The sequence below is a fragment of the Saccostrea echinata genome, unplaced genomic scaffold (genome assembly GCF_033153115.1).
Source record: "Saccostrea echinata isolate AGI-Se365-2 ecotype Australia unplaced genomic scaffold, CSIRO_AGI_Sech_v1 ptg000057l, whole genome shotgun sequence".
In the NCBI taxonomy this organism is placed as follows: Eukaryota; Metazoa; Mollusca; class Bivalvia; order Ostreida; family Ostreidae; genus Saccostrea; species Saccostrea echinata.
This window is the reverse complement of record NW_026889806.1, coordinates 5,609,230-5,635,695: the sequence shown is the minus strand read 5'-3', so window position 1 is coordinate 5,635,695 and position 26,466 is coordinate 5,609,230. Positions and strand designations below refer to the sequence as shown.

The following is a 26,466-nucleotide window of genomic DNA, read 5'->3' as shown; positions in this document are numbered from 1 at the left end:
TTACTATGATTTCTTAACAAATATGAGTCCTAAAATTCTTAATTCACATTTGGCATGTGATATCAACTGCAATCCCTACAGATAAAATTATTCTGAAATGATAAGAAGAAAACTGCAAAGAATTCTACATTTTATGGTGTTTTAGTCATAAAAATGGGCAACAAATAATATTGCAGTGATATTTTAGAAAAATGCATTTTTCAATGAAATATAAAGTGAAAAAATAAAATTTTGAGTGACTTATAGCCAGGTACGTGTAAATCCGGAAAACTAAGCGCATTCGGTTTTGTCTATTTTTTGAATAACTGAGTTTCCGATGTAGACAACTGAGCACCATGCCTGCCTCTGGCTCTGCGAAGTCAAAGGCAAACCGTGTTGATTTTCACGAATGTATACAATGTCACTGTGTAGTTCATACCAAGGATCTTAAAACACATGTCACTGAATGTTCCAGTGCAGAAAATCATGGTGATTTTTCTCACGCGTTCCTAAAAGATGGAGTATTTCATGGCGTCGTATCACTCTCGTCAGGTAACAGGGTAAATCACAGAACATTGTAGGTTGGATAAAATTCAATAACAGGGAGATCAACTCTCTTTCATGCCTTTTATAATCTTTTTTTTCTGAACATACTCTTTTACTTTTCATTTAGTATGAAAATGTTCATTGAAATGCTGCCTTCTCCCCTCCCCCTCCACACTTTTAGTTGCAGTGAAGTCAACCTTACAACCCCCCACCTCTCTCCTTCATCAAAATTGTATTTTTGAGTTCATTTTTTTGTATGTGTGTGTAAATATTCAATATACACTGAAGTTGGGATGGGTATCGGCTGGAAATTTCGTATTGCGATATTTTTGACTATATTGCGATGTGTATTACAATATTATCAATAACAATTAAAATGCTCTTTTCTTATTTTATTAACCTCCATTTATAAGCAGAGTGTATAACTATTATAAATACATTGTAGCAAAAAAAAATCTTGTTGATTTCACTCCAATTTTGCAACAGAATGCAACAATTGAACAGCAACCTTACTGTTTGGCATGATTGAAAACGTTTCCGACATCTTAAATTTTAAATTTTACTCTAGAAATCCCAAACGTAAGCATTTTGCCGGTATATTGGTACTGGAAAAATGTATCGCAAAACGATATTTTTTGTTAACGAATCACAATATACCGGAATATGAATATTATTGCACAGCCCTTCACTTAAGAGAGGGATGATTTTATTAAGAAAATGCATCTAACCTGTTCTGTTTTACTAAATGGTGATATCACTGCTAAATCTTGATGTATTGTCTTGTTAAAGAGTTCAGAAACAATATACTAACTCAATAGTCATAAAGGCTTTGCGCCTTATGTTAGTCACTAGTATGGCAACAGCAAACACACATGTATACGTTTACATATAACAATGATGAGTCTGGGTAAACAACACACAAGGAACATGGGACAAAGGAACAAGTAAACAGGAAGAACACAAGTAGGTGTATTCTGTTAGACATCAGGACCAGGACTGAGTTGTAAGCGCTGAACATCAAGTGGAAGGGGTTTACCAGGTCAGAGGTCATGCATATAGAGAGGCAGTTGGGAGATAAATTCATGTAAAACCCAAATTTACTACCCCAATAATCTATATAACTTTCTGGTATATCTGTCATATGTCTATAAGTGCATTGCACTGGTCCCTCTTTATCTGTTTACAGTGGACATACCTGTGTCAAAAACCATGAAAAATGATGTGGTCCTTGTCCATCCATCAGTGATGCAGTTATGTTCACTGTCCATTGGTCAGGAATGCATCATTCAAGAGAAGTATATTGGGTAGGTATAATTGTTATGTCTTTTACTAAGGTACCTAGGTCTTACTTCTTAGATCAGAATAAACTTTAAATAATCACTAATGCACAAGTTTTTTGTAGGTTTTGCAAATAATTCATCTGGACAGAACATTCTTCCAGAGAAATTAATTTTAAAACTTACTGTAGTATTTTCAGTGAAAGAAATTTAATTAAATGTTTTGTGACATAAATTACAGGAAAAGTGCATACAAACTGAATAATGCATTTTCAATACATGTATTTGTTGAATATTTTCAGCTTCTTCTGGAAACCTCTGAACCAGTTTTAACCAATTCTGGCATGTAGAATCTATGGGTAAAGGGAAACAAAAATTGAGATTTTAATCCACTGGGCCTTAGGGTTGGGGCTAAAACCATGAAAATTAATGCAATCTTTAAAAATCTTCTTAGTTAGTTGGTGCCTGATTATTCTGTTTCTTTCAGTTTATTTTGTATTATTATGCTTCCTGTAACTTAAATTTGTCTCTATATACATTGTAGTCAATACCCAACAAGTTTACAAAGGATTGATATAGCATAAGCATTATATGCTGAAATAGTGCATGGCTTCTTTTCCTAGAGAAAATCTGACAGCACCCACATCAGGGATCCCTAAAAACTCCAAGATCAGCAGTCAAATGCACTACAAATTAGGTCACAGAAATCATTACCTATTAAATATATTGTATTTTGAAATTCATTATTATATTTTGAACTATATGAACATAGTTTCATATATTTGACACTTTTAAAGGAGAAATAAACAAAAATATTTTTCCCAAATAGTTGTCATGTAACCTTCTTTTCCATTATTGTTCTAAAATTCTTTAAAACCATCTGTAATTATGTCAAACTGCACGAAACACCTAAAAAAAATCATTACATAGCACAACACGACTTCATAATCTAACATGTTTGAGAAACAAGAAAGATTCGTTGTAAGAGGTGATAAGGCAGTGGTAACTGGGAAAAAAATCAAACGAATTACTCATTATTATTAGTCCCCTACCGGTGAAACCGGAGGGGACTATAGGATTCCTCTGAGTCTCTCCGTCTGTCTGTCTAGCTGTCCGTCCGTCTGTCTGTCTGTCTGTCAGTCTGTCCGACTTGGTTTTCCGCACTATTTTCCTAAACGCTTGCAGATATTGAGCTGATTTTTGGTATGTGAGTGTATCTTGATAAGTTATAGATCAAGTTTGCATTTCATTCCGCTTCATTGATTTTTGACAGAATTACAGCCTTTTCAATTTTAAAGGATTTGCCACAATTTTCTTCTAAGCACTTGCATATATTGAGCAGATTTTTGGTATGTGACTAAACCTTGATTAGTTATAGATGAACTTTGCATTTCGTTCCGCTTCATTGATTTTTGACGGAATTATGGCATTTTCAATTTTTAACGGGAACCAGATTACACTTGCTGGTAGGGGATTGGTATTGCTAATGCAATACTCTCAGAATGCTTGTTACATTTAATACATCATTCCAGGGAAGAAGGAAAATGCTTGTTCAAATTATGCTTAATTAAAAACTGTACAGAAAAATTATCAATTGGATATGTACATCTGTACAAAGGGATTTAATTCAATTGTTGCTATCATATAACAGTCAACATAATAATAAAAATAGCATTGTGCTTTGTGTGTACTATGCCGAAATAGTAGTCAGGGTTTGACACATAGTGTACTTGCCTACACTATATTATATAGCTAATATATATGTATGTTTTATGTGAATCCTTTACTGGGTTGTATTATACTCATGTGACTGATAAGGCCCTTGGGCCTCTTGCTAATGAATTGACTGTATTTCAGTAGAATTTTTGACAAATTTTTTTGTAAGAAATTTATGTATGTTTATATTTATACATAAAAACAGTCTAAAATTAGGGAACTTTAATTAATTTATTAACTAATTTACTTTGATTTACAGGATAGTTTGGCCATTGTCTGGTGCCCCGTCCTCAAATATATCAGTTACTGAGAGCCTACTGAGGCTGCTTGAGCTTAATACAGGGGACCGCGTCACTGTACAGGCCCTGACAGAGAGCCCACTCAGGGCGACAGAGGCCAGATTTCAACCAAAGTAATAACTGGACAATGTCCAATAGCAGTCAACTGACCTGTGTAAAATGTTTTGTATAAAATAATATGATATGTTACCATAGTACATTGTAATTATTGTATTTTGGTTAACATCTTTTTCAGGGAATGGAAACAACTTTATGATATAGAGGAATTTGTCAAATATCTGAAAAATTCTCTCTGTAAGTCTTGTTTATAATCTGATGCTTTTTAAAAATTTACTTGACAAAGAAAAAAATTCATTAATTATGTGAAAGAGGTTAATATTATGAAAGGAAAAAGAAAAGGATATTGAAATGTATTAATATGACATTCAGTAAGATTTTACATTTTTACAATTGACAGAAAGTTGTGTGAATTTTCTTCATTGTATCATTTTACTTTGTCAGTCCACAGCTATTGGGATAAAAAAAAACTGGTCTTTGAAGCATTTGTCCTCTGCAAGCGAGTTGCTGCACAAATTTGCAGTACACCACAGGGTTGTTTTGTTCCCTGTAAATCCTGTGATCTTCTTTGGAAGTTATTGATGTCACCAAATGTGTCTTGCAAATAACAAAGATAAATGTATATAGAGATATTTCAAAGAACACTGTGATATTGCCAGCCAAAAAAGGCCCAACTTGTTGTTAAAATTAATGTAATGCCAAGCATTGTCCTGTGTATAACTAGATTTTGCAACACAAACTGAGTAATAAGTCTGGAAGATGGTGTCATATGATACTTATATCTTCATGGCCTTTTATGGAGTGGCAACAACCAAAGGTCTAGTATTTATGTGTTTATGTGTTATTCTGCCACAAAACATGATGAATCCCCCCTCTAAATCTCCCATTTGAGTATGTACACTTTTTTTCTCACAATAGAAAGAAAAAGGTAAAGCTAGACATATTATTTGTATAAAACATCTCCTCAGCAATGAAAGAGAACTGATTGGGATCTTAAAGATAATTATTAAGGACTAAAGCATTATTGCATCCAAGAGTATTTGCAAGTATTTCCAAAGCAGTTTAAGGTATGTCACTCATCAGCCTTTTAGAAAATTTCAGTCAGAACCTCTTACTTAAAAACTATTTATTACAATTCAATCTTTATAACATATTTAAATTAAACAATGTAAAATGTTCAACATTCAATTAAAAAACTGCTCAAAAATTCACAAAGAAGCAAGATTTATAAGGGACTATTTCTTGTGGCGGAAGGATATTTAGCAGAAAATTCTGCAAATCTACACATTTATTAAATTTAATATCTTGGAACTTTAGCCTCACATACTTTTACTCAGAGAATATTTTCCGTTATGATATGCCTGGAATATTAAATATAGGTCTCAATTTATATTTTTATAACAAAATTTACGCCTTCGCTCAACAAACTTTGCCAAGAAATGAAGATATATCAAGGAAGTCAAGATAAAATTTACACAGTTTTTTGCCTGAAAATTGCATATTTTGACCAATATTTCAAAATTTACATCACTGACCCCAACTTTTTCTTTCATTATCTTAAACTACTCGATACTTTTGACTGATCAGCACTTAAGTTGTAAAAAGTTTGATACAAGAAAATATTCTATTGCCTATTTAGATTTTTAATACTCCAAATATGAGACTTTTTTAGTGCAAAAAGGTCACACAATAATTTACGCGTATTAATTTGCGTGATTTGTTCAATGATAAATATTCAAACTATTTTACATAAAATAAGATTATGTTTATGATTACATCTTATAAAATATGATAACGGTTAAAGTGATTAACCAAAGAATTACAATTGAAGTGCAAAAAGGTCAAATTAATTGTACCGTACGTAGCTCAGTTAGATGCACACTGACCCCCCATTTTCTCTGCGATTTTGAGTCATACTATATGAGTACTTATCCAAAATATACTTCTCAAAAAATCCTTGATCTAACAAATTTCACGAGTGACATACCTTAAGACTGTTTCAGAAGTGAGTAAGAAAAGTGTCCTTATCTTGGTGCTGTGCTGTTGTTTATAAGAACAGACTTACAAACTGTCATCCTGCTTTGAAGGCTGAGTGTAGTCTATAGTGTGACATTGAAACACTCAACTTCTTCACTTTCCTAATACAAACGCCACAAAATATGGTGGTGTCCCTTATCCATTTATACTGCTAAATATTTGAGTTTGTGAAAATGATGTCAAGAATGGTTTGCCATATTACTCTTGAGTGTATGAAAATGATGTCAAGAATGGTTTGCCATATTACTCTTGAGTGTATGTAAGTAAAAATTATTGCAGGACACTGTGGTCAAGGTTACATTTTTATTTAAGTGTACAACTTTAAATTAAAAGTAGTTTTAATTGCTTATTTCCCTAAAGAAATTTTAATTTCTCATGCAGTAAGTATCTTTTTTTCAGTATACATTTTTATCATCAACTTATTTTTAAAAAGCACACCAGTTTCCTGGTTTTTTTTTTTTGTTTTGTTTTTGATTTTTTTTTATTTTTTTTTTGAATGATGAAATAACTGAAGAATTCCATTATTTGTTTATTAAGCTTATGAATATACTGTATATGATTTTTTTTTTAATATTTTAGGTCACAAGTGTTTGATGTTGCAGAGTGAGATATGTGTGACCTACTTTGGACAGCTATGTCAGCTGAAGGTCATACAGTTAACAGCAGTAACAGAAAATGATAATGACCTTGACCTTAGTGTAGATAATGTCACTAGTTTGTCTCAAGAAGTAGACAGATTAAATATATCCAGTTTAGATGAGTCATCTGTCCTTAATGAGAGTGAGTATCAGGATAGTCATGTCACCTCTACTCCCAACAGAGAGCAGCAGCTGAAATCTCCCGGAGAAAGTCCAGGAAAGAGGAATAACTCTGTCATCTCGTCAGTCTCCCCACAGAAGGGAGATATCTCTGTAGATACTTCCCAGTTCAAAACTCCTGTAAAACAACAGCCATCTCAGAGAGTAGGAGAGATCTACAGAATTTCTGCAACAACAAGGTGCTGCTTAGTAAGGGAAGATAAAGTAGGGGTAGAGAAGTCCAGAACTCCTGCTGTGATGTTTAGTGATATTGGGGGAATGACATCACAGATTACCCTCCTTAAGGAAACAGTAATGCAGCCCCTGAAAACACCTCACCTGTTCAGCTCTACAGGTAAGTAAAACTAGGTATATTGGTAGGTAGCTTAGCTGAGAGTATTTATTTAGAGATAGATAAGATTTGAAGTATTGATCTTTTATTGTTCTTTGCATGATTTTGTCCATTGAGGTAATAGACTTATCTGTAGTGTAGACTTATCTTGTGAACAATGTTAATATTTCAGATATAATTGTAGAAATAACAACATTTAAGCGAACATAGCAGGAATTTGGAGAAGTTTTAACTTTCTACTGTTTATTTCTGTGTTCTATATTAGGATTGCCCTCTCCTCGTGGTGTTCTAGTGTTTGGACCTAGTGGCACAGGAAAGACTTTGTTAATACAAGCTGTATGTAACGAGATGAACATATTCACACAGACTGTATCAACTACTGACATCATCAGCAAGTGAGTCAAGAAAATTTTTTTTTTTTGCTTGTGAATCACCTTAATGACAATTTGATCGATCATGTATAAGCTTTATACTAGAACTTAGATTTTATTAAAAATTAAAGTTAAAAACAAGATTGAAATCAATAAAGTACAAGAAAACTTTACATCAAACATCAGATAAAATAAAATGACCAATTGTAGATATTATGGAGAGTCAGAAGCCAAGTTGAGAAATGTTTTCAAGGAAGCAGAGGAAAGGTAAGAATTTCTACAAATGTAGTCATTTTACAACTGAAAGAATTCTTGTAATGAGATGTATAAATGAACCTAGCGTTTATGCTCCATTTTCAGAGCCCCAAGTATTATTGTTATGAATGATATTGATTCCATGTTTGGAAGTCGAGAGAAAACTCAAAATGAGGCTCTGCGTCGCCTCTTGTCCACTCTGTTGACCTTGATGGATGGCATTTCTTCTGTGAGTATCAGAATATTGTCCTTGATGTTTCAGTGTATATTTACGAGGGGTTATCAAAAAGTTCGTGGACTAGCGCCATAAAATTAAAACCGCTTAAGGTACATCAATGAATTTTCACACAGTTACGGTAATTAGTATAATCTTTTCTATGTATATAATAAACTGTATATCATAAATTTAATTTTTTGATAAATTGTTAATGGTTTTGTAAGCAATGGTATGTCCAGGCGGCGCAACCTTGAAGATGGCGTTTTTTCTACCTTAGTGTTACTGAGAAAAACTCTTTAGATATGAGCATTTGTCATCCCAAAATCCTGTTAATTCACTTATATGGTAGGACACACTTGTTCCGTAAAATCTGCAATTTTTACCTCATTCTGTAAGTTCTATGAAGTTTTATTGTAAAATTTATATGGAATGTCCAAACAATTAAGGGGTTGAAAATGACGTCAAAAAGGGGAACAGTTTCTTTTTCCAGCATTCTATAAAGTTTTACCCCTGGAAAAACTAGCATAGACCTAAGAAATGTTCATACGAGCTACAGAGAAAGAAAATGCATACAGAGCACTTCTTTTTAAATGCCAAAAAAGATTCAGAGAGAGGAGAGATGTGCAGTTAATGTCCATTTGTAGTCATGGTGTCCAAATTCAGTCATGTCGAAATGTGACGTTGAACATGTGTGGTAGGTATTAAATTCCAACCAGAAAATTATGCTGGCATAATTAAGTTCCTTATGTATAGATCCATTTACTTTATTATATGCATTGAAATCAGCTGTTCGTGAAATTGTAAAATCAGATAAACAAGACCAGTATGAATCGTTATTTAACTACAAGGAATCTCATCAAGTAAAGTGTATAAAATAGAGGGAGTGGACATTGATAAACAACGACGTTGTCGGACGTCAACAAACTAAACGGCGACAGCGCCGGGTGGTCATATAATGTCTTTTTTATTTTAGGAATGACTCTAATTCTTGGCCAAATTATTCAAGTATAACCTGGTTTGGGTCAGTTTACGCTTTATAATCCGCGAAGCAGATTATAAAACAGCGTAAACTGACCCAAATCAGGTTATACTTGAATAATTTGGCCAAGAATTAGAGTAATTCCTTATAATTTAATTTTAAAATCATTAAATAACTATGGGTGTAAAATTTCATTGCTTTTTATTAGTTCAAATTTGCCACTCAATAATACAACCGTAGTAACGGAAGTAAGGGAAGTGATGGGAAGCGAGGGGAGGTAAAAACTGATACATAGGCCTAGCAGCCTTGTTGTTTGTTTACATGTGGTAAGATCGAATTATTGTTTGAAGTTAAAGGTACATTTATTGAATCTGGAATTTTCCATGAATCCCGAGGACTGGAAATGAGAGGATTGTATGGATACAGATGATTCAGTTGGTTGTCGGGGGGGGGGGGGGGGGGGGTATAGTGAAATAATTTGTGTTCCTTTTTGGATATTAACCAATCAGAGGCTAGAATACAAACAAAATTAAATTATTATATGATAATTTGGCAAATTATCAATGTATCAAGCTAAAATTTTCAACATGTCTTAAACTTTTGATGGTTAATGTTCCTTGTAAATTTCGTAAGCACAGACTACATAGTATTAATTTTATCGCATCAGTCCACAAACTTTCTGATAACCCCTCGTATATACATATTTGTTATAATTTAGATATTTTTAAAAAAAATTTTAAATATATATAAAAACTTCCACTTCAATTCCATATCAAAGTTCATGTTATGATAAATTTTCATTTTATGCATTATCTTTTATGAACAAGTTCTTAAAAATAATGTTAACACCTTATAGTGAGTGATAAAATAAAGTGTACAAAAATTTCAGTTGGTAATTCCATGTTACATGAAAAAGAGAGGTACATGTAACTCATACTACAACTAAGACAAAAAAAGAAAACAAACTAGACTCGGTAAATGTTGAAAAAATTAGTCTTTCTAGGCCTTGAAGTGCATCATTCTTTTATGCTGTTAATAAATATTCATTAATTTTATTGGACTGTAGAAATCACATTCTGATCGGTTTGTGGTGATTCTGGCGTCTACAGTACGACCCGACTCACTAGACCCCGCTTTACGTCGCCCTGGCAGATTAGACAGAGAAATAGAGGTGGGAGTCCCCACAGCTAAAGAGAGGCTAGAGGTAATCTAAATAAATTACAATGATTTCTTGGAGTAATTGTACTTTTTAGTGTTCAGTAAATACTTAAGAACCAGTCCACATAAAAATCAGACAAAATTGTATGAAAGTGATACATGAAGGTTTTCAGAATTCGATGATTTTTCACTCATAAATTTCTCTTGCAATATGAACAATGTATGTAAAATGAAAAATGTTTTGAGTCATGGTTACCATGGAAACCCGGCCAAAGAAACTTCCTTAGCAACCGGCAATTTTTTCCATGTTGATGGACAAAAATTCACCTATCTTTAAGGCTTAAAATAAAATTTTAATATCATGAAAATTATTCTCAATTACTGGTGTAATAAAGATACACATTTAAAGTGTTTTAATAATGCAATGAAAGAAATTTAGGTCTTAAGTTAGTTCTGTGCTAGCCATTGGAAGGTACACATGTTTTGCAATTTCTGCTGATTCAGCATTTTTCGTGATTTTGGCAATATTCAAGGCCAAATTTAAAAAAAGGCCAGATTAATACAGCTGTTGCGTGTATTTCACATAAAAGCAGATGAATTTCTCTTTCAGAATTTGAAGTCAAATCCACGGGCCTTTTTGAAAATTGAATTTGTTGCCTAGCAACAAATATGGGCATTTTGATACATAAAATGAGAAACAATGTAAAAAGTTTACGGAAAAATCAAATGAATTGTTATCTACAAAAACGAAAAACAAATTTTAAAAAAGTAGAATTAAAGGACTTCCTAGCAAATTATTGAATATTGTATAATTATTTATCTCCATAGCAACAACAGGTTCTCCATAGCAACGGGGCAAAGAAAGTCAATTTTGACATGTATTCATGTAATCTTATTAAAAATTTATTCAAATTAAGTCAGAAAAATGTCGTTGAGCAAAATTGACAATGAAATGTTGGTCTTATTAAAGTTTTTGTGGTACTTAATCAACCCATAGCAACGATTCCCAGTACATGACAACCAATGTGCACTATGCCTCCTGTAAAACAGATTTGACTTTGGGATCGTATTGTTTGTCTTGGAATTGAATATTCAAGTAATGTGATGATAATTGTATATGCTGAGATGGTGGAAAGAATATAAAATGTTGTAGCAAATTATTGAATATCGTACATTGACTTATTTCCATAGCAACAACAACACTTCCCCATAGCAACGAGGCAAAGAAACTTAATTTTGACACACATTCATGTAAACCTGTAAAATCTATCTAAATCAAGTCACAAAAATGTGTTTGAGAAAAATTGAAATTGTCGTGTTTGTTTTAGGAAAATATTTTTGTACTCATTTATCCCATAGCAACGATTCCTAGCACATAGCCAGCAATTTTGTCAGTATGGGATTCATTCTCTGTAACCGCTGTATTGAAAGATTTGGCACTCGTCACAGATTTCGGGGATACATGTACGACTCTCAAATAATCACTAAAGAAAGCATTACAATGTAACAATTATTCCTCATAAAAATAAATAGATAAATAAAAAGAATATCGTTACTATGGAAACGTATCTAATAATATTTGGTAAGAGGATTCAAATTGAGTAGGAAGATCAGGATTTAATTATTCTATTTATACTTATTACAGATTGCAGAGTTTTCTTTTCAAACAGTTAGAGGATAAACATGTTTGTTCATATCTAAATATAGAGTTTTATGCATCAATAACCTCGAGTAATACTTAGGTCACATTTATTAAATGATTTAAGCCGATGGTCGGGCGACCAAATTATTATCGTATCGTCGGCTGAAAAACTTAATCAGACAGAGGTAAACAAAAGCACATGTACTTCCTTCAATGGGTAGAATCATCTATACAGCAAGAAAGAAAAGTAGTAATGGCTTTTTTATACATTGTATTTAGGGGACAAAGAACAACAGGTCGTCATTTACCATAGTTGTGCTCAGTATGCTGGGAAGAGCAAAGATGTGATATATGCTGAAAGGTAGACAGACTGAGATCAATTCCTATGTTGTATGAAGGAAGCAGCATTTAGTAACAACGAATAAAAATTGAAATAAATCCATGCCAATATTTTTATAACAATGTGTTTCAATCAATTTAGTCAATTAAATGATAGAATCAATCAACCAGTCTGACTCTCTTGACCATTATGAATAATATGTAATTATAGCTGTTAAGGGAAGTAACTCCAAAAAAAAAGATCGGTGCTGGTATGTTCATGCCTTATATATACATTTTCAGTCAAAATATCTATAAGTCATAGGAAATGAAGATACAGTAATGTATATAATACAAAAATTAAATGAAATAAGTGGGTTTTGGAGAAATATTATGATGAAAAATTATGTAGGTCCCTTTTATCAACATTTTACATACCGGTAGGAAATGCATTGAGAATTGCAAAAACACTGATATGACAAAATCTAAAAAGGAAGGTTGGCTTGGTAGGTTAAACAATCCAGAATATAGCCTGTTTAATACAATTAAACCTACTCAAGAGTTCTTGAAAAATTCTATACGATTACCAGGAACTTTGCCAATGTCCTTTTAATTCCTAGGAACACCGATGCCTTTACATGTTAAAAATCGCTAAGTAGGCCAACCCTTACCCGATCATCGTTTGCTGAGCCGCTGTTTGATTTTCACCGTCGGCTGACATTTTATGAAAACCCAATCCTGAAATGTCGATCGACCTATGACCGACATGACAAACTGTCTTGCGATGGTTGGACAATGATCCTTATATTGACAATGATGCCTTATAATTTCCATCCTAGCAATGTTGAAGGAATCGGCCACCAACGCAGAAAAAAGTATAACTTGTCCCGACAGACACAAAATTGGCCGGTTGACGCAAAAAGAAGAACTCAAAATCAGACAAGACAACACCCGATGAACTGCCGACTGTCCCCCGAAGAATCCTATTTTTGTTTCAAAAAACTTCGGCCATTGGTCATTTTTGGAAATGTGACTGGGATTTAAAGTTTTCGAAAGACTAAAAGAATAACGTAGACTTAAAAACAGGTTGTGTTAAACAAATTGAAATTAAATTTGAAACCAACAATATCATACATTTAAAATATGGAACAAAACGTTTTAGGGGAATCTATGTATTAAATCTCTGTTTTTGCTTTTTATCTGCTATTGTATGCATTATTTATTTATCTACGTTTGAATTTTTTTTTTTGTTTTGAATTTCTCACTTAAAAACTTTATCTCCCTCCAGGATTTCTTTTTGTAAAATAAGGGGTCATGGGCCACAAGTCTCACCTGAATCTATCTGTTCCTGCTGTTATTTGAATATTTTCGCTATATATTCTTAAGAAGTTGAAATGACCCTTTCCTAAATTAATATGATCATGCCAAATTACCTATCGGGTCCATGATTTTGGCAAACTGAATCTGCACTGAATGAGGTGCTTGGTTATCAATATACTTATAATCTTGTTGTCCTTGAGAAGAAGATTCTTTAAGATTTTTTCCCCGAATGGCATCTTCTCAGGCCTTTCCGGCAAGCCCCGAAAATACATTTAATGTATTTAAATCACTGGATGTTAAAAATTTGTACAAAATGAAGTGATATGCAATTTTATAATTTATGTAAATATTTAATAAACATAGTTGATTGTTCCTTCTGTGGTATATTTTAATATCTTTACATTCAATGAAGATCAGTTGCATACTCCATTGAAAAAAAGTCTCCCTACATTTATTCAAATGTTTCTTAAAATGGGTTATCATAGACGCCTACGTACATGTAACAAATTCGAGGTTGTTTTTTCCACTTGTCCCTCCCCCCCTTTAAACTTCATCCAATTCTTAAGACCATGATATGAAATAACTTGGATTTACACAGAGACAAAAAAGTATATGTCAGCTTCTTAACAACAAGTAAAAGATACAAGCTTATATCTGATCTTTTGAAAAACAGAAATTATCTCAAATGAACACAATATATGCTAGATCAACATTACCAGGGTTAAGGGTTTTATTAGGTGTATAGAGTATAATTTTATGTGCTTGCTCACTTAATCTCTACCTTTTCTTTCACTGCATTTCATTTCCGGTATATTGCATAGCATTTCCGACATTTTTTAATTTCATTTACGACAATTTTTTTTTCATTTCCGACAATTTTTTGTATTTCCAGAATATTTGCAGGATATCTTTCTGGCAATTTTATGTTAGCCAAATAGGTGGAAATAGAATTTTTAAAGAATTAATTTCAAACTACGTTTTCAAAATATAAATAAAAACATATAATACAATACATTTATACAGGTAGCATTAAGATTTATAGCATTTTTCCCTGTGCTGCATGTACATGCATATGTGATGTCTTTGTTTTTAAAAACATAAAAACATTCTTCTGTCTTCAGAGAGTCCCTTCAACGATGATGGTTTTTTCATGGCCATAGGAACCGGGGGAGCACGGGGGCCCGTGCCCTCCCCCCCCCCCCCAAATAATTTTGCCAATATATAGAATACTATAGAAAACTTCGCTACAATATGTTTGTGCGTACTCAATAATAATGTCTGATGACCTTTTTTGCCAAGGAATTTTTGGTAGTTGATAGTGCCTCCCAAATGAAAGTGTTTGGTTGCCCCCCCCCCCCTCAACTGAAATTGCTTCCTATGGGCCTGTTTTTACGTCGACTGGTTTCTGTATGCCTTATAATTTCCATCCTAGCATATCTGATTTCAAACTTAAATCTGAACATTTAAAAAAGGAGATGACGAAAGTTCACAATACTTACATGTGTCTCAGGGAATCTTTTTAATCATTATTTTGGCTTCAAGCAAAACTCATTATTTGGATTTCAATGATTTCTCCATGATTTATTAATTAAAATTTTTCATAAGTGAAGTCTTCAATCCTGCTTTCATTGCAGAAAAGTATACTTGAAAAAATGTCGGAGATAAAAACTTTAAAATGTTGGAAATAAAAGATGAAAATTTCAAAAAATTCCGGAGATGAAATGCAGCCATTGAAACTATGCCCATAATATCGTGCACATGTCTAGGAGTTAATCCACAATACACCTATTGTGTGTGTACAAGTTACATGAAAAACATTATTTATGGAATACATAGAAGATATTCAATGTTTTGTAGATGAATATGGAATTTATTTCACGAGTGGGACAGGATTTTTTTATATTTTCACGAGTGCGAAGCACGAGTGAAAATATTAAAAAATTCTGTCTCACGAGTGAAATAAATTCCATATTCATCTACAAAATATTGAATTTTCTGTTTATTACATTTTCTGTGGTTTTCCCTTTGCCTCTGTCTTTTTTTAACACAGTGTCATAGGCTTGACGTCATACATGTAGTTGAGCGGTTGAGACGTCATAGCTTAGCAGTTGTGAGATTGAAAACATTACATAGCATGGATTTTAGCAACATATTTGGGAAGAAATTTGTAGTTTTAGCTCTATCAAGATAGTTAGTTACTATCTCTATATTATGACAGGCCAGAAATTATTTTTTACTTACTTTGTATCCTTTCACACTGTGAGAGAATATCATTTTGGTATCCTTTCACACTGTGAGAGAATATCACTTTTATTCAATAAATAAATCACAATATTTCACTGTTGAAAATGTAATAAATCCTTATTTTGGTAACAGATCAGAGATAGATGTAAGGAGTAGGTGAACAAGGCGTGCAGAATGCCTATAGCTTCAGATATGTAAAAAACCAAATTCAATTTGTGAAATTAGTATTAGTAAATTTCTTTTTATTGAAATTCCTGAAATTATGATAAAACTTTTCCGAGGAAAATTTTCCCGGCAAAAATTATACTGATATTAAAAATTAATGGGGTATTCATGGGGATCGAACCCCCTAGCAATAAAAATCCTGAGTATCATTTTCCTTTGATACCAACGCTCTAACCACTACGCTATACAACTCCTGATAAATAGTGGCATTTAAATCATGTTTGTGATATGACCCTTGACTAAATGGACTTAAAGTATTTCTTAGAGGATGCGAATGTTGTGTCATAAAAGTGTATTTTTAAGGTATAGTGGGTCTTTGCTCCTTGTCTTTGTTTACCAAAAATGTATATTTTTATGCAAACTTTGACAGTAACCTTTCAATAAAATGGAGCGATGACCCACTCATATCAAAAAAATTGTGTTATAGTATGAGAAAATGATCGTTTTGCCATCTTTAGTGTGTGTGTATGCTATTTCATAGGCAAATAATTTCAATCTTCGTGAGATTTTTGCAAATTGTGGAAATTTTACATAAAGTATACTTTAATGTTAGATGATATATCAAAGAAAATTTTGTAATTGAGATTTAATTTTTCACCTTTATGTTTGTTACACTATAGGTACTTCGCTTGCCTTGTTCGCCGATCTTCTTTGTATCAGTAATTTGAGGAATCTTGATCAACTCATTTTAGAGAGCTTTAATAAGTTACACTTCTGAATTTACACAGAGGGCTAAAATGGTACATGCACTGGTCGAAGTGGGAGTAAAAAAAAAGAGATTTGTTGTTACATTCATTCTTAATGAAATTAATTCTTCTTAACTTTTCAAGTGTTGTTACTTAAGGTGTATAAAGCAATAAAATACTTTGAAAAGACCTGCTACATGCTTTAGTTGTCTGTATTGCAGAATTTGTTTTACATTCCATTCGACATCATTCATACCTACTTTGAACTGGAATGTTTTTTCGGTGAATTATGAATTTTTATGTTTTTATGTTTAGTTGCTAAGGGGATTGCATATTGCCATGGCTTAATTATTAGGAAATTGCATGTTGCCATGACTGATAGAACATTTTATATTCTTTCCGCTCTCTCAACATATACAATCATCAACACATTAATTGAATATTCATTTCCATCACAAACAATATCATCCCAAAGTCAGATCTGTCTTACAAGAATCTGTCTTACAAGAGGCATAGTGCACATTGGTTGTCATGTACTGGTAATAGTTGCCATGGGTTGATTAAGTATACCAAAAATAAACTTTAATAAGACCAACATTTCATTGTCAATTTTGCTCAACGACATTTTTCTGACTTAATTTGAATAAATATTAATAAGATTACATGAATACATGTCAAAATTGACTTTCTTTGCCCCGTTGCTATGGAGAACCTGTTGTTGCTATGGAGATAAATAATTATACAATATTCAATAATTTGCTAGGAAGTCCAAATTTAATACTACTATTTTAAGATTTGTTTTTCGTTTTTGTAGATAACAATTCATTTGATTTTTCCGTAAACTTTTTACATTGTTTCTCATTTTATGTATCAAAATGCCCATATTTGTTGCTAGGCAACAGATTTGATTTTCAAAAAGGCCCATGGATTTGACTTCAAATTCTGAAAGAGAAATTCATCTGCTTTTATGTGAAATACACGCAACAGCTGTATTAATCTGGCCTTTTTTTAAATTTGGCCTTGACTATTGCCAAAATCACGAAAAATGCTGAATCAGCAGAAATTGCAAAACATATGTACCTTCCAATGGCTAGCAAAGAACTAACTTAAGACCTAAATTTCTTTCATTGCATTATTAAAACACTTTAAATGTGTATCTTTATTACACCAGTAATTGAGAATAATTTTCATGGTATTAAAATTTTATTTTAAGCCTTAAAGATAGGTGAATTTTTGTCCATCAACATGGAAAAAATTGCCGGTTGCTAAGGAAATTTCTTTGGCCGGGTTTCCATGGTAACCATGACTCAAAACATTTTTCATTTTACATACATTGTTCATAGTTCAAAACAAATCTATGTGTGGAAAATCATCAAATTCTGAGAACCCTCATATATCACCCTTTGTCTGATTTTTATGTGGACTGGTACTTAAGTTCTTCTTTTCTTACAAGGAAATCACTGTGTGTGTTCCACTAATAAAATTTATAACAGATGCTTATATATTTTTTTATTTGTCATGGTTAACTAACGAAGAAAATATTCATTAAGTAACTTGTAGAATGAAAACGTGTTTTGTTTGAAAAATCTCCTCAGTGGGTTATTTAGCAGTTACTTTTTTAGATTCTACAGAAGTTACTGAGGGATAGTCCACACATTTTGAGTGAAGACGACAAGAAACAGATAGCAGACACAACACATGGTTATGTAGGAGCAGATCTATTGTATCTCTGTCAACAAGGTATATCTACATGTAGCTCATTAATACATACCCTGTAACTAATGATAAGGGTGTAGCTCACAGTTTCTTTTAACTATGTCTTACACAGTGTTATTAAGTACTTATTGAAAATAAGTAACTTTCCTTTCCAATATTTCTTTTTACTCCTACTTTTTTATCTATGAAAATAACATTCTTATTGTAGTCATAGACATTTGATATTAAGTGATCTTTAAACTTCATAAATAGGATTATGAGTATTTGGAACTGTAGAGGATGTCAGGTGTTTTTGAAGATTTAAGGATTTACGACAGATTATGTCTTAAAAGTCCTGCTCAGTAGTTTTGTTTTGACACATGAAGGATTCAAAATGATTTTTCTATGGTTTTTTTTTTTTTTTTTTTTTTTTTTTTTGAAGATTTCTTTCATATTTTATTTTCAAAAAAAGAACAAAAAACAAAAGATATCAAAATGTTAACAAATGAGAAATAATGTGAAATTGAAATATATTTACACTTCATATAATTAATGCAGCCAGAATAAATTCTGTGAAGAGAGAACTCCAAGGCAGAGATTCTGATAGCAGATTGAATCTAAATGATGTCACTGCTGCCATGACAACCATTCAGCCTAGTGCAATGAGAGAAATTCAGCTGGAAATCCCAAAAGTAGGTTAAAGAATGCAATCAATGGCTGATATTTTGCAAGTCTTTTTTTTTTCTTTTTTTTTTTTTTTTTTTTGTTTTCAAATAACTTCGGGAATTTACTAAAGATGTGATCTCTGAACAGTTATTGAAGCAAGGGGTTTTAAAATTACTTTGTAAATATTTCATCATTAGACAATATTAATGCTATGAAAAACTCTCTGCATCATAAAAATATGAAAGTAAAGTTCAAGATGTACAGTAATTGAAAAATTCATTTTTTGACTTCAAATGAAATGACTTTTATAAAAAATATTTACATGTAGCTTGTGGGAGCTTATTAAATGATGTTATGGCAGAATGTTTTTTTTTAATCAGTTATCATTTTTTTGACAAGAGGACAGTATGTGTAATCAAATCCTTGAAGCAATCTTGACATTTGAATTCATTTGAAGGAGGAACATCATGTATTATAATACACTAAACAACATTTATCAATGTAATCTGAATTCAGATATTTTATGTCAGCTTCCAGTTCAATGAATGTGTATTTATAGGTTCATTGGACAGACATTGGGGGTCAAGAAGAGGTCAAATTAAAGCTTAGACAGGCTGTGGAGTGGCCCCTCAGACATCCCGAGGCCTTCCAGAGAATGGGGATTACCCCTCCCAGGGGAATTCTGATGTATGGGCCCCCTGGCTGCTCTAAGACCATGATTGCAAAAGCCTTAGCAACAGAGAGTGGGCTCAATTTTCTCGCAGTGAAGGTAAGATTTAGCAGGTCATTTACATTTTTTGTGAGTGATGAGACTTTAATTTGTGCTAGAAATTTCTGTACTCCTAAGTGAAACATAAAGTGTCAACAATATTGATATACCGCTATCTCCTATAAGTGAAACATAAAGTGTCAACAATATTGATATACCGCTATCTCCTATAAGTGAAACATAAAGTGTCAACAATATTGATATACCGCTATCTCCTATAAGTGAAACATAAAGTGTCAACAATATTGATATACCGCTATCTCCTATAAGCGAAACATAAAGTGTCAACAATATTGATATACCGCTATCTCCTATAAGCGAAACATAAAGTGTCAACAATATTGATATACCGCTATCTCCTATAAGTGAAACATAAAGTGTCAACAATATTGATATACCGGTCTCTCCTATAAAGAGATGGGCTTGTTTTAAAGCAGCGTGTACATCTGTTGTTTGATGGAATGGTACTTGTATGAAATTAAATATTGATTGCTAAAAGCTACCATTGAACAAATTAATAATGTGCCAGTTTTGATGAATGATCTCAAGAATTGACATGCCAAGAGCTATAACAAATTCTAACCACAGGGCATTTTGGGCCAAGAGGAGTTGTCTTTCTTTCCTAAAGTTTGATATTAGAAGTTGTACATTAATATTTTTTTTCAAATTCTGCCGTTTTATATGCTAGACTAAGTGAACAAATTCTTAAAGTTGTAGATGAAGGACTTTTGAGTTGTTTGTACCAGAACTAACTAATAATTCAACCCCTGCAAACCCTACAGTCTGTTACAACTAAGATGGATGAACTGAATATTACCCATTCATTGTATTTAACATTTTATTCTCAGTGATGAAATATGATCACAGTTTTGGCTATTTGTATCTGATTGATTTACACATTAACATTAATCAAAATTGTCACGATGTGCTTACAACAGCAATTTACAGTAAACAGTTTTATCCCATTAGGCACATCATTGCCACATGTTTCCAATTAAACAAAAAATTGATGCCGATTACAAATTATTTAAAAGAGATAAAAAAATATTGTCATATGATTGTACTGTAATAAATTTTTAAAGTGCATTCATTTTACTTTTTTTTTCTTAAAAACAAAAAAAAAAGTAAAACAAAGAAGTATAACATTGTCTATAACTTTATACCAAATAAGAATGGGTGAGAGTCACTGTTTTAAAATTGGACCTGGATATTTCTAGGGTCCAGAGCTCTTTAGTAAATGGGTGGGTGAATCAGAGAGAGCTGTTAGGGAGGTGTTTAGAAAAGCCAGAGCTGCTGCTCCATCTATTGTCTTTTTTGATGAAATTGATGCTTTGGCCGTAGAAAGGGGCAGGTAAGCATGTTCAAAAATTGAAATACATGTACTGATTGAAAAAAAGGTTATTTACAAAATATATCTATTTTGAAGTATTTTTCACCTTGCAGAGCAAACCATAATCTAGAAAATGTATCTTTTCTTGTACATTGTATTTGGAATTAAAATTATTGAATGTCGGTGACAGTCTTATACAGGCTCATATGTCAGGATAATGCAATTGTCTACTTAACAAAAAAATATCATACCAAATGAGTACCAGAAAAATTGTTCCTGACATAGTATGTGATTATGGAAATCAGTAGGGTTTATTGTACAAGATATGTTCATGTTATACATGTAGTAAAAAGCAATTGGAGGCAGAAGTCTGATTTTTTCCTTTAAATAGTGTCACTGAGGTTATTACATCAGGTGATACGTTGATGTTTATAGTACATATAAATACAGTAGATAAACAGTGTATGTGTAAACATTGTGTCTTCTTTCCTTGTCCAGTTCCTCGGGCAGCAGTAATGTTGGGGATCGTGTCCTTGCCCAGCTTCTGACAGAAATAGATGGAGTCCAGAGTCTAAGAGACGTCACCATCGTAACAGCTACAAACCGCCCTGATATGATTGATAAGGTGAGACCTGTAGTGTTATTATAATTTTTTGTCATGATACTGCTGTTATAATGTGCAAGAAATATGTTCATTAATTATTAACATGTCCAAAAAGTATTGTTTTAAAAATTAATGAAAGGGTTAAGGAAGACATGATCTATCTGATCATGAAAGAAAAAAAAGATACATTGCATCAAGAAAGTTGTCAAAAATACCATTATATGGTCAAATTTGCTTCACAGCAGCCAGAAAATCAAAGGGGGAGTTTCGATAAGGCTATTTTTCGGCCCCTCAAGAAATGTAATGAAATTGTGATATGTTGTAGATAAAAGTGTTATCTTCCTAAAAATATGAAAAAAATTTATACTGCACATTTTCTGGTCACGTGATAATTAAAAATTTAAGTATACCCTCTTCCTAAATTTTTGGAGGGGTCATATTTAAAGGGGGTAATGGAGTTTATTTAACGTCAAAATCATAAATGAAATATTACAAATGTGAATAAAGGCATCAAATAACCAATTTCAATATTTTTCTTTACAGAAAATTAATGATATTTATTTTATTTGAATGCGTTTTAAGGTGCAAGATTTTTCTCGTATTTTAATTGTAACTCTTCTTTTAAAGAGAATGAATGTAACATATAAAACGTATATGAATAATAAAGACAGGAATTTTCAAAAAATGAATTAATCGACAGTTTATATTTAGACTTAATAATCAATATATTACATTTTCCCGTATGTAGAAAAGCAAATGTAAAGATATATAGACAAGAGATAGATAATCTTAAACTGTCATTGACAGGTGTTTGACACTGTTTGCAACACATTTTTGTCAACTAAAGTTATTGTGCTAAATATAGTATTAATAAAATGTACCGTAATAGCATTAAATTGAATTTTAAAAAAAAATTCTTGAAATTAGTAGATTTCGGAATTCGGTACGATTAAAAAATGCAGCTATTTATATTTTTAAAGTATATGTAAAAGAATCATAGTCTGTAATGTACATTGTATTTAATAATACCAAGCGTATTACTACCAGTCAAAATATTTTATCAAGACTGTAATTATTAGTCCCATACCGGTGAAGCCGGAGGATTCTATAGGTTTCCTCATCGTCTGTCCGCCTGTTTGTCCGTCCGTCCCTCTGTCTATCTGTCAGTCTGTTCCACTTGGTTTTTCGCACTTTTCTCTAAACGCTTGCAGATATTGAGCTGGCTTTGGTATTTATAGTGTATCCTGATGAGAAACAGAGTTTGGAATTCGAGTTTGAAATTCTGCTTCATTGATTTTTGACGGAATATTACAAATTTTAAAAAAAGGGGGGGTTCGGCGTTTTTTGTTTTGTATTGTTTTTTCTAAAAAAAAAAAATCGCATATATTGAGCTGATTTTTGTTTTGGTATATGTGCTAAACTTGAGTTGTAGATCAAGTTTGCATTTTCTTCCGCTTCAATGATTTTTCAAATAGGGCATTTTCAATTTTTAATGGAAACCAGGTTATACTTGGTGTGCCGATAGTGGACTATTATTGCTAATGCTTACAGAATGCGTGAATAAATAGCCAAATGATAAAAAAAAGCTAAAATACATTGAGTGCATGTCTTCTATTCATTCTTAAACTTAAAAGTATTTACGCACATAAAGAGGTGCATTATGTTTTCAGCAAAAATGAGACAATTCAGGCAAGCGAGGACCTATATGTAATTCCTCGCGCTTCCCAACTTCCTTTTGATGCTTATGTTGTTTCACCAACTCTAGTCACTATTTGATTTGTTAGACCATAGCCGCAATTTAAAATACATTTGTAAATACCAAATGTATGAGTTAAATCATATCCTGCAGAAACGTACAAATCAACATCCAGTCTTAGAAGTAATCTACGTTCCCTACATGTAGACCGCACGGAATTATATGTGAACCTTCTCTAACAGATTGAAGCGAGGAGAGTTTCTATTCAAAGGAATGGCTATAAACATATCCTTGATAAAGAAGGTTAATGAATGGACTAATCCTCAAACTTCTCTTTAGTTCAGTCAGTCATTCGGAAAATGTAAGATCCGGCATCTGTAGCATCATCGGTGCATATTTCTTCAAGATAGGGATTATAGTTACATGAAAATGAGACATGCTCCAAAATATATACCCTGAGCATTCATCAAGAAAATGTAAGTCAGATCTAGCGTCTGAAGCAAGTCTGACAGTGTGCATCCGAAGATGCATCATAAAGCACGTCTTCTCAACAAGTGCTTATAGCTGCACTGCTCCATAAACATTAACCTGCTTTAAGAACATTAACCTGGACATTCTTTAACTGAAAATGCAGCATCTGAAACCCGACAGATGACAAGAAAACACACTAGATCTGGCGACTCTGATGATATGAAGAAAATGAAAAAAAAATTTTAATAACCAGCTGGAACGCCTATAACGAAGCTCCTCCAACTTCGTGTAGGTGAGCTAAATATGTGACGTTATAGTTATACGCGGGCGACGAAATAAGTATGGAAATAACGATAGGATACAATTATGTTTTCTTATGTTAATATTTTCGAGAGTTCTCTTTGGTTTAGAAAAAATATGCTACTTTTGGCTTTGTATTTTTACACGGCGTCAGATCAAGTAACCAGGAGCTTCTAATTTTAGATATGCAAATTTTAGACAATTTTCAATTTTTGGATATGAAGTGCACACGCGACACTCATCATATTTTAAGATATTAGTGTGCAGAGTATATCTAATTACTGAAGAAAACTAGGTGAGTGTCCGTCATGCACTTCATATTCTAACCATCGATTGATAAATGCCACCCTCTTATATATTCCCATTAGCCTAATGTTAAATCATTTGAGGGTACATCTAAGAATGTGCCAACTACGGCGTGAATTCATCTCATATAAACTCTTGGAATATAAATAACAAAAATTAACATATATATCTTGAATTCTAAACCAATTTTGAAAAAATAAAACGAAATTTATTTTTATGAAAATAAGTGGGCCGATAAGCAGCCTTATCGAAACTCCCCCTTTCATGATCATCTATTTACTAATTGATTGTGTTTTATTAACCTTGTAAAAGTAATCTTAATTTTAACCTATATTAATTATCTGTAAATGTTGTTGATATTCTGTTGGACACTGTACAAAGCTTTGTTGTATTTCCTGCCAGGCTCTGATGCGACCAGGTCGACTGGACAGAATTCTATATGTCCCCCTACCGGACATGTCCACAAGACACAAGATCTTTATGATCCATCTGAGCAGAATGCCAATGGGGGACACAGTGGACATAGACGGACTGGTCAAGGTCACAGAGAAATACTCGGGAGCTGAGGTAAATGTAATGGATTCTGATATAGGATTTTATAATTAAATATTTCCTCTTCTACATTTTTTTTATCTTGATTGAATTAAACCTGGTAGATTTTTGTAAATTATACAAAGGTGCAGAATTCTATCATTTTATATTTTATTGAATGATATGGCAACTTTTATTGAAAATAGAACAATTTAAAATTTTTATATGCTAGCAACTTAGTGAAATATAATGGAATTGATGTCAAAGCAAACAATAAATCAGAAAACATACTAGCACATATTTACCTAAAGTACAAAAAAAAACAGACTAAAAGAGCTACATGAGCTCAGTCTTCTCAGAGCATGCTGGTTAGTAGCATAACACTACAGAGAAATACACATATAGCAAATATACATATGGAGAAATCATGCTTAGAATAAAATTTTTTTACCAAGCTAGAAACTGAATGATTAACTGAATAGAAAGAAAAACAGATAAATAACCACAGATATATCAATGCATTTTAAATGTTCCAGTCTATTCTCTGTATCAGTGTTTACTACATGGATAAAGGCTGTTTTATAATTCACATACAGTTGAACTTTGGTATCTCAAACACTGATATCTCGAAAACGATGGATATTTCAAAGTGATTTTGAAGTCCTAATCACTTATTCTTTAAGTATTTTACCCTTGATATCTCGAATCCTCGGATATATCAAAGTTTTTTCTCGCTCCCATAAAGTTCGAGATAACGAGGTTTGAATGTACATGTATTAGCTAGTGCAGCGATTTTTTTTGTCACCATCAGGTGTCAGCAGTATGCCATGAGGCAGCTATGTTTGCTCTTCAGGAAGACATTCAGAGTCAGAAAGTGGAGCAGAGACATTTTGACAAAGCCCTGACAGTGGTCAGGCCTCGAATCAGTGACCAGCTTATTCAGTTCTACCAGAATTATCATTTGAACAGTGGTCTACAAGCTGTCTGACATCGTATTTTAAACATCTTAACCATATATATATATACAGTGTGTTTCAAGAACTTAACATTATTTAAGCTGAACATCAGCATTGTTCACATTACAGAAAATTACATGTATGTCAGTTACAAGTTTTTTGAGTTACAAGTATTTCAGGTAAATATGCGTCATTTACAAGCTTTGTCAGTGACAAGTTATGTCAGTTACATGAGTTACAAGGTATGTCAGTTACAAGCTGTGTCATATACAAGAGTTACAAGCAATGTCAGTTACAAGCTGTGTCATATACAAGAGTTACAAGCAATGTCAGTTACAAGCTGTGTCATATACAAGAGTTACAAGCAATGTCAGTTACAAGCTGTGTCATATACAAGAGTTACAAGCTATGTCAATTACAAGCTGTGTCATATACAAGAGTTACAAGCTATGTCAGTTACAAGCTGTGTCATATACAAGAGTTACAAGCAATGACAGTTTTAAGCTTTGTTAGTCACGATTCAATCAGTAATTGATAAAGAGAAAAGATGTCTATGAAGAATGTGATACTGAGAAAAACAAACTTGTCCAAAGATTTCATGGTGCATTATATGTATATCAACAGCTAAAAGCAGATTTAAACTATAGCTAAGACATTACAGGAATAC

At 32.6% G+C, this 26,466-nt stretch overlaps 1 protein-coding gene across 1 annotated transcript; it reads left to right on the top strand.

Moving 5' to 3' along the window:
- The first annotated feature begins 335 nt into the window (after positions 1–335).
- On the top strand, positions 336–26,391 carry LOC133174083 (ATPase family gene 2 protein homolog A-like). The gene is made up of 16 exons (XM_061309126.1): positions 336–531; positions 1,712–1,829; positions 3,778–3,930; positions 4,053–4,111; positions 6,491–7,063; positions 7,326–7,455; positions 7,642–7,698; positions 7,792–7,915; positions 9,949–10,086; positions 18,098–18,215; positions 18,729–18,862; positions 19,396–19,605; positions 20,823–20,956; positions 21,434–21,560; positions 24,715–24,879; positions 25,655–26,391. The coding sequence occupies exons 1-16, from the start codon at positions 336–338 to the stop codon at positions 25,829–25,831; spliced, it is 2,613 nt and encodes an 870-aa protein (XP_061165110.1). The 3' UTR covers positions 25,832–26,391.
- The last annotated feature ends 75 nt before the right edge of the window (positions 26,392–26,466 follow it).

Bases quoted from the DNA above. Each gene is read 5' to 3' on its own strand.
- LOC133174083 (XM_061309126.1), top strand. From the start codon at position 336: ATGCCTGCCTCTGGCTCTGCGAAGTCAAAGGCAAACCGTGTTGATTTT. The intron at 532-1,711 runs GTAACAGGGTAA...ATCTGTTTACAG, and splicing joins CGTCGTATCACTCTCGTCAG to TGGACATACCTGTGTCAAAA. The intron at 4,112-6,490 runs GTAAGTCTTGTT...TTAATATTTTAG, and splicing joins ATATCTGAAAAATTCTCTCT to GTCACAAGTGTTTGATGTTG.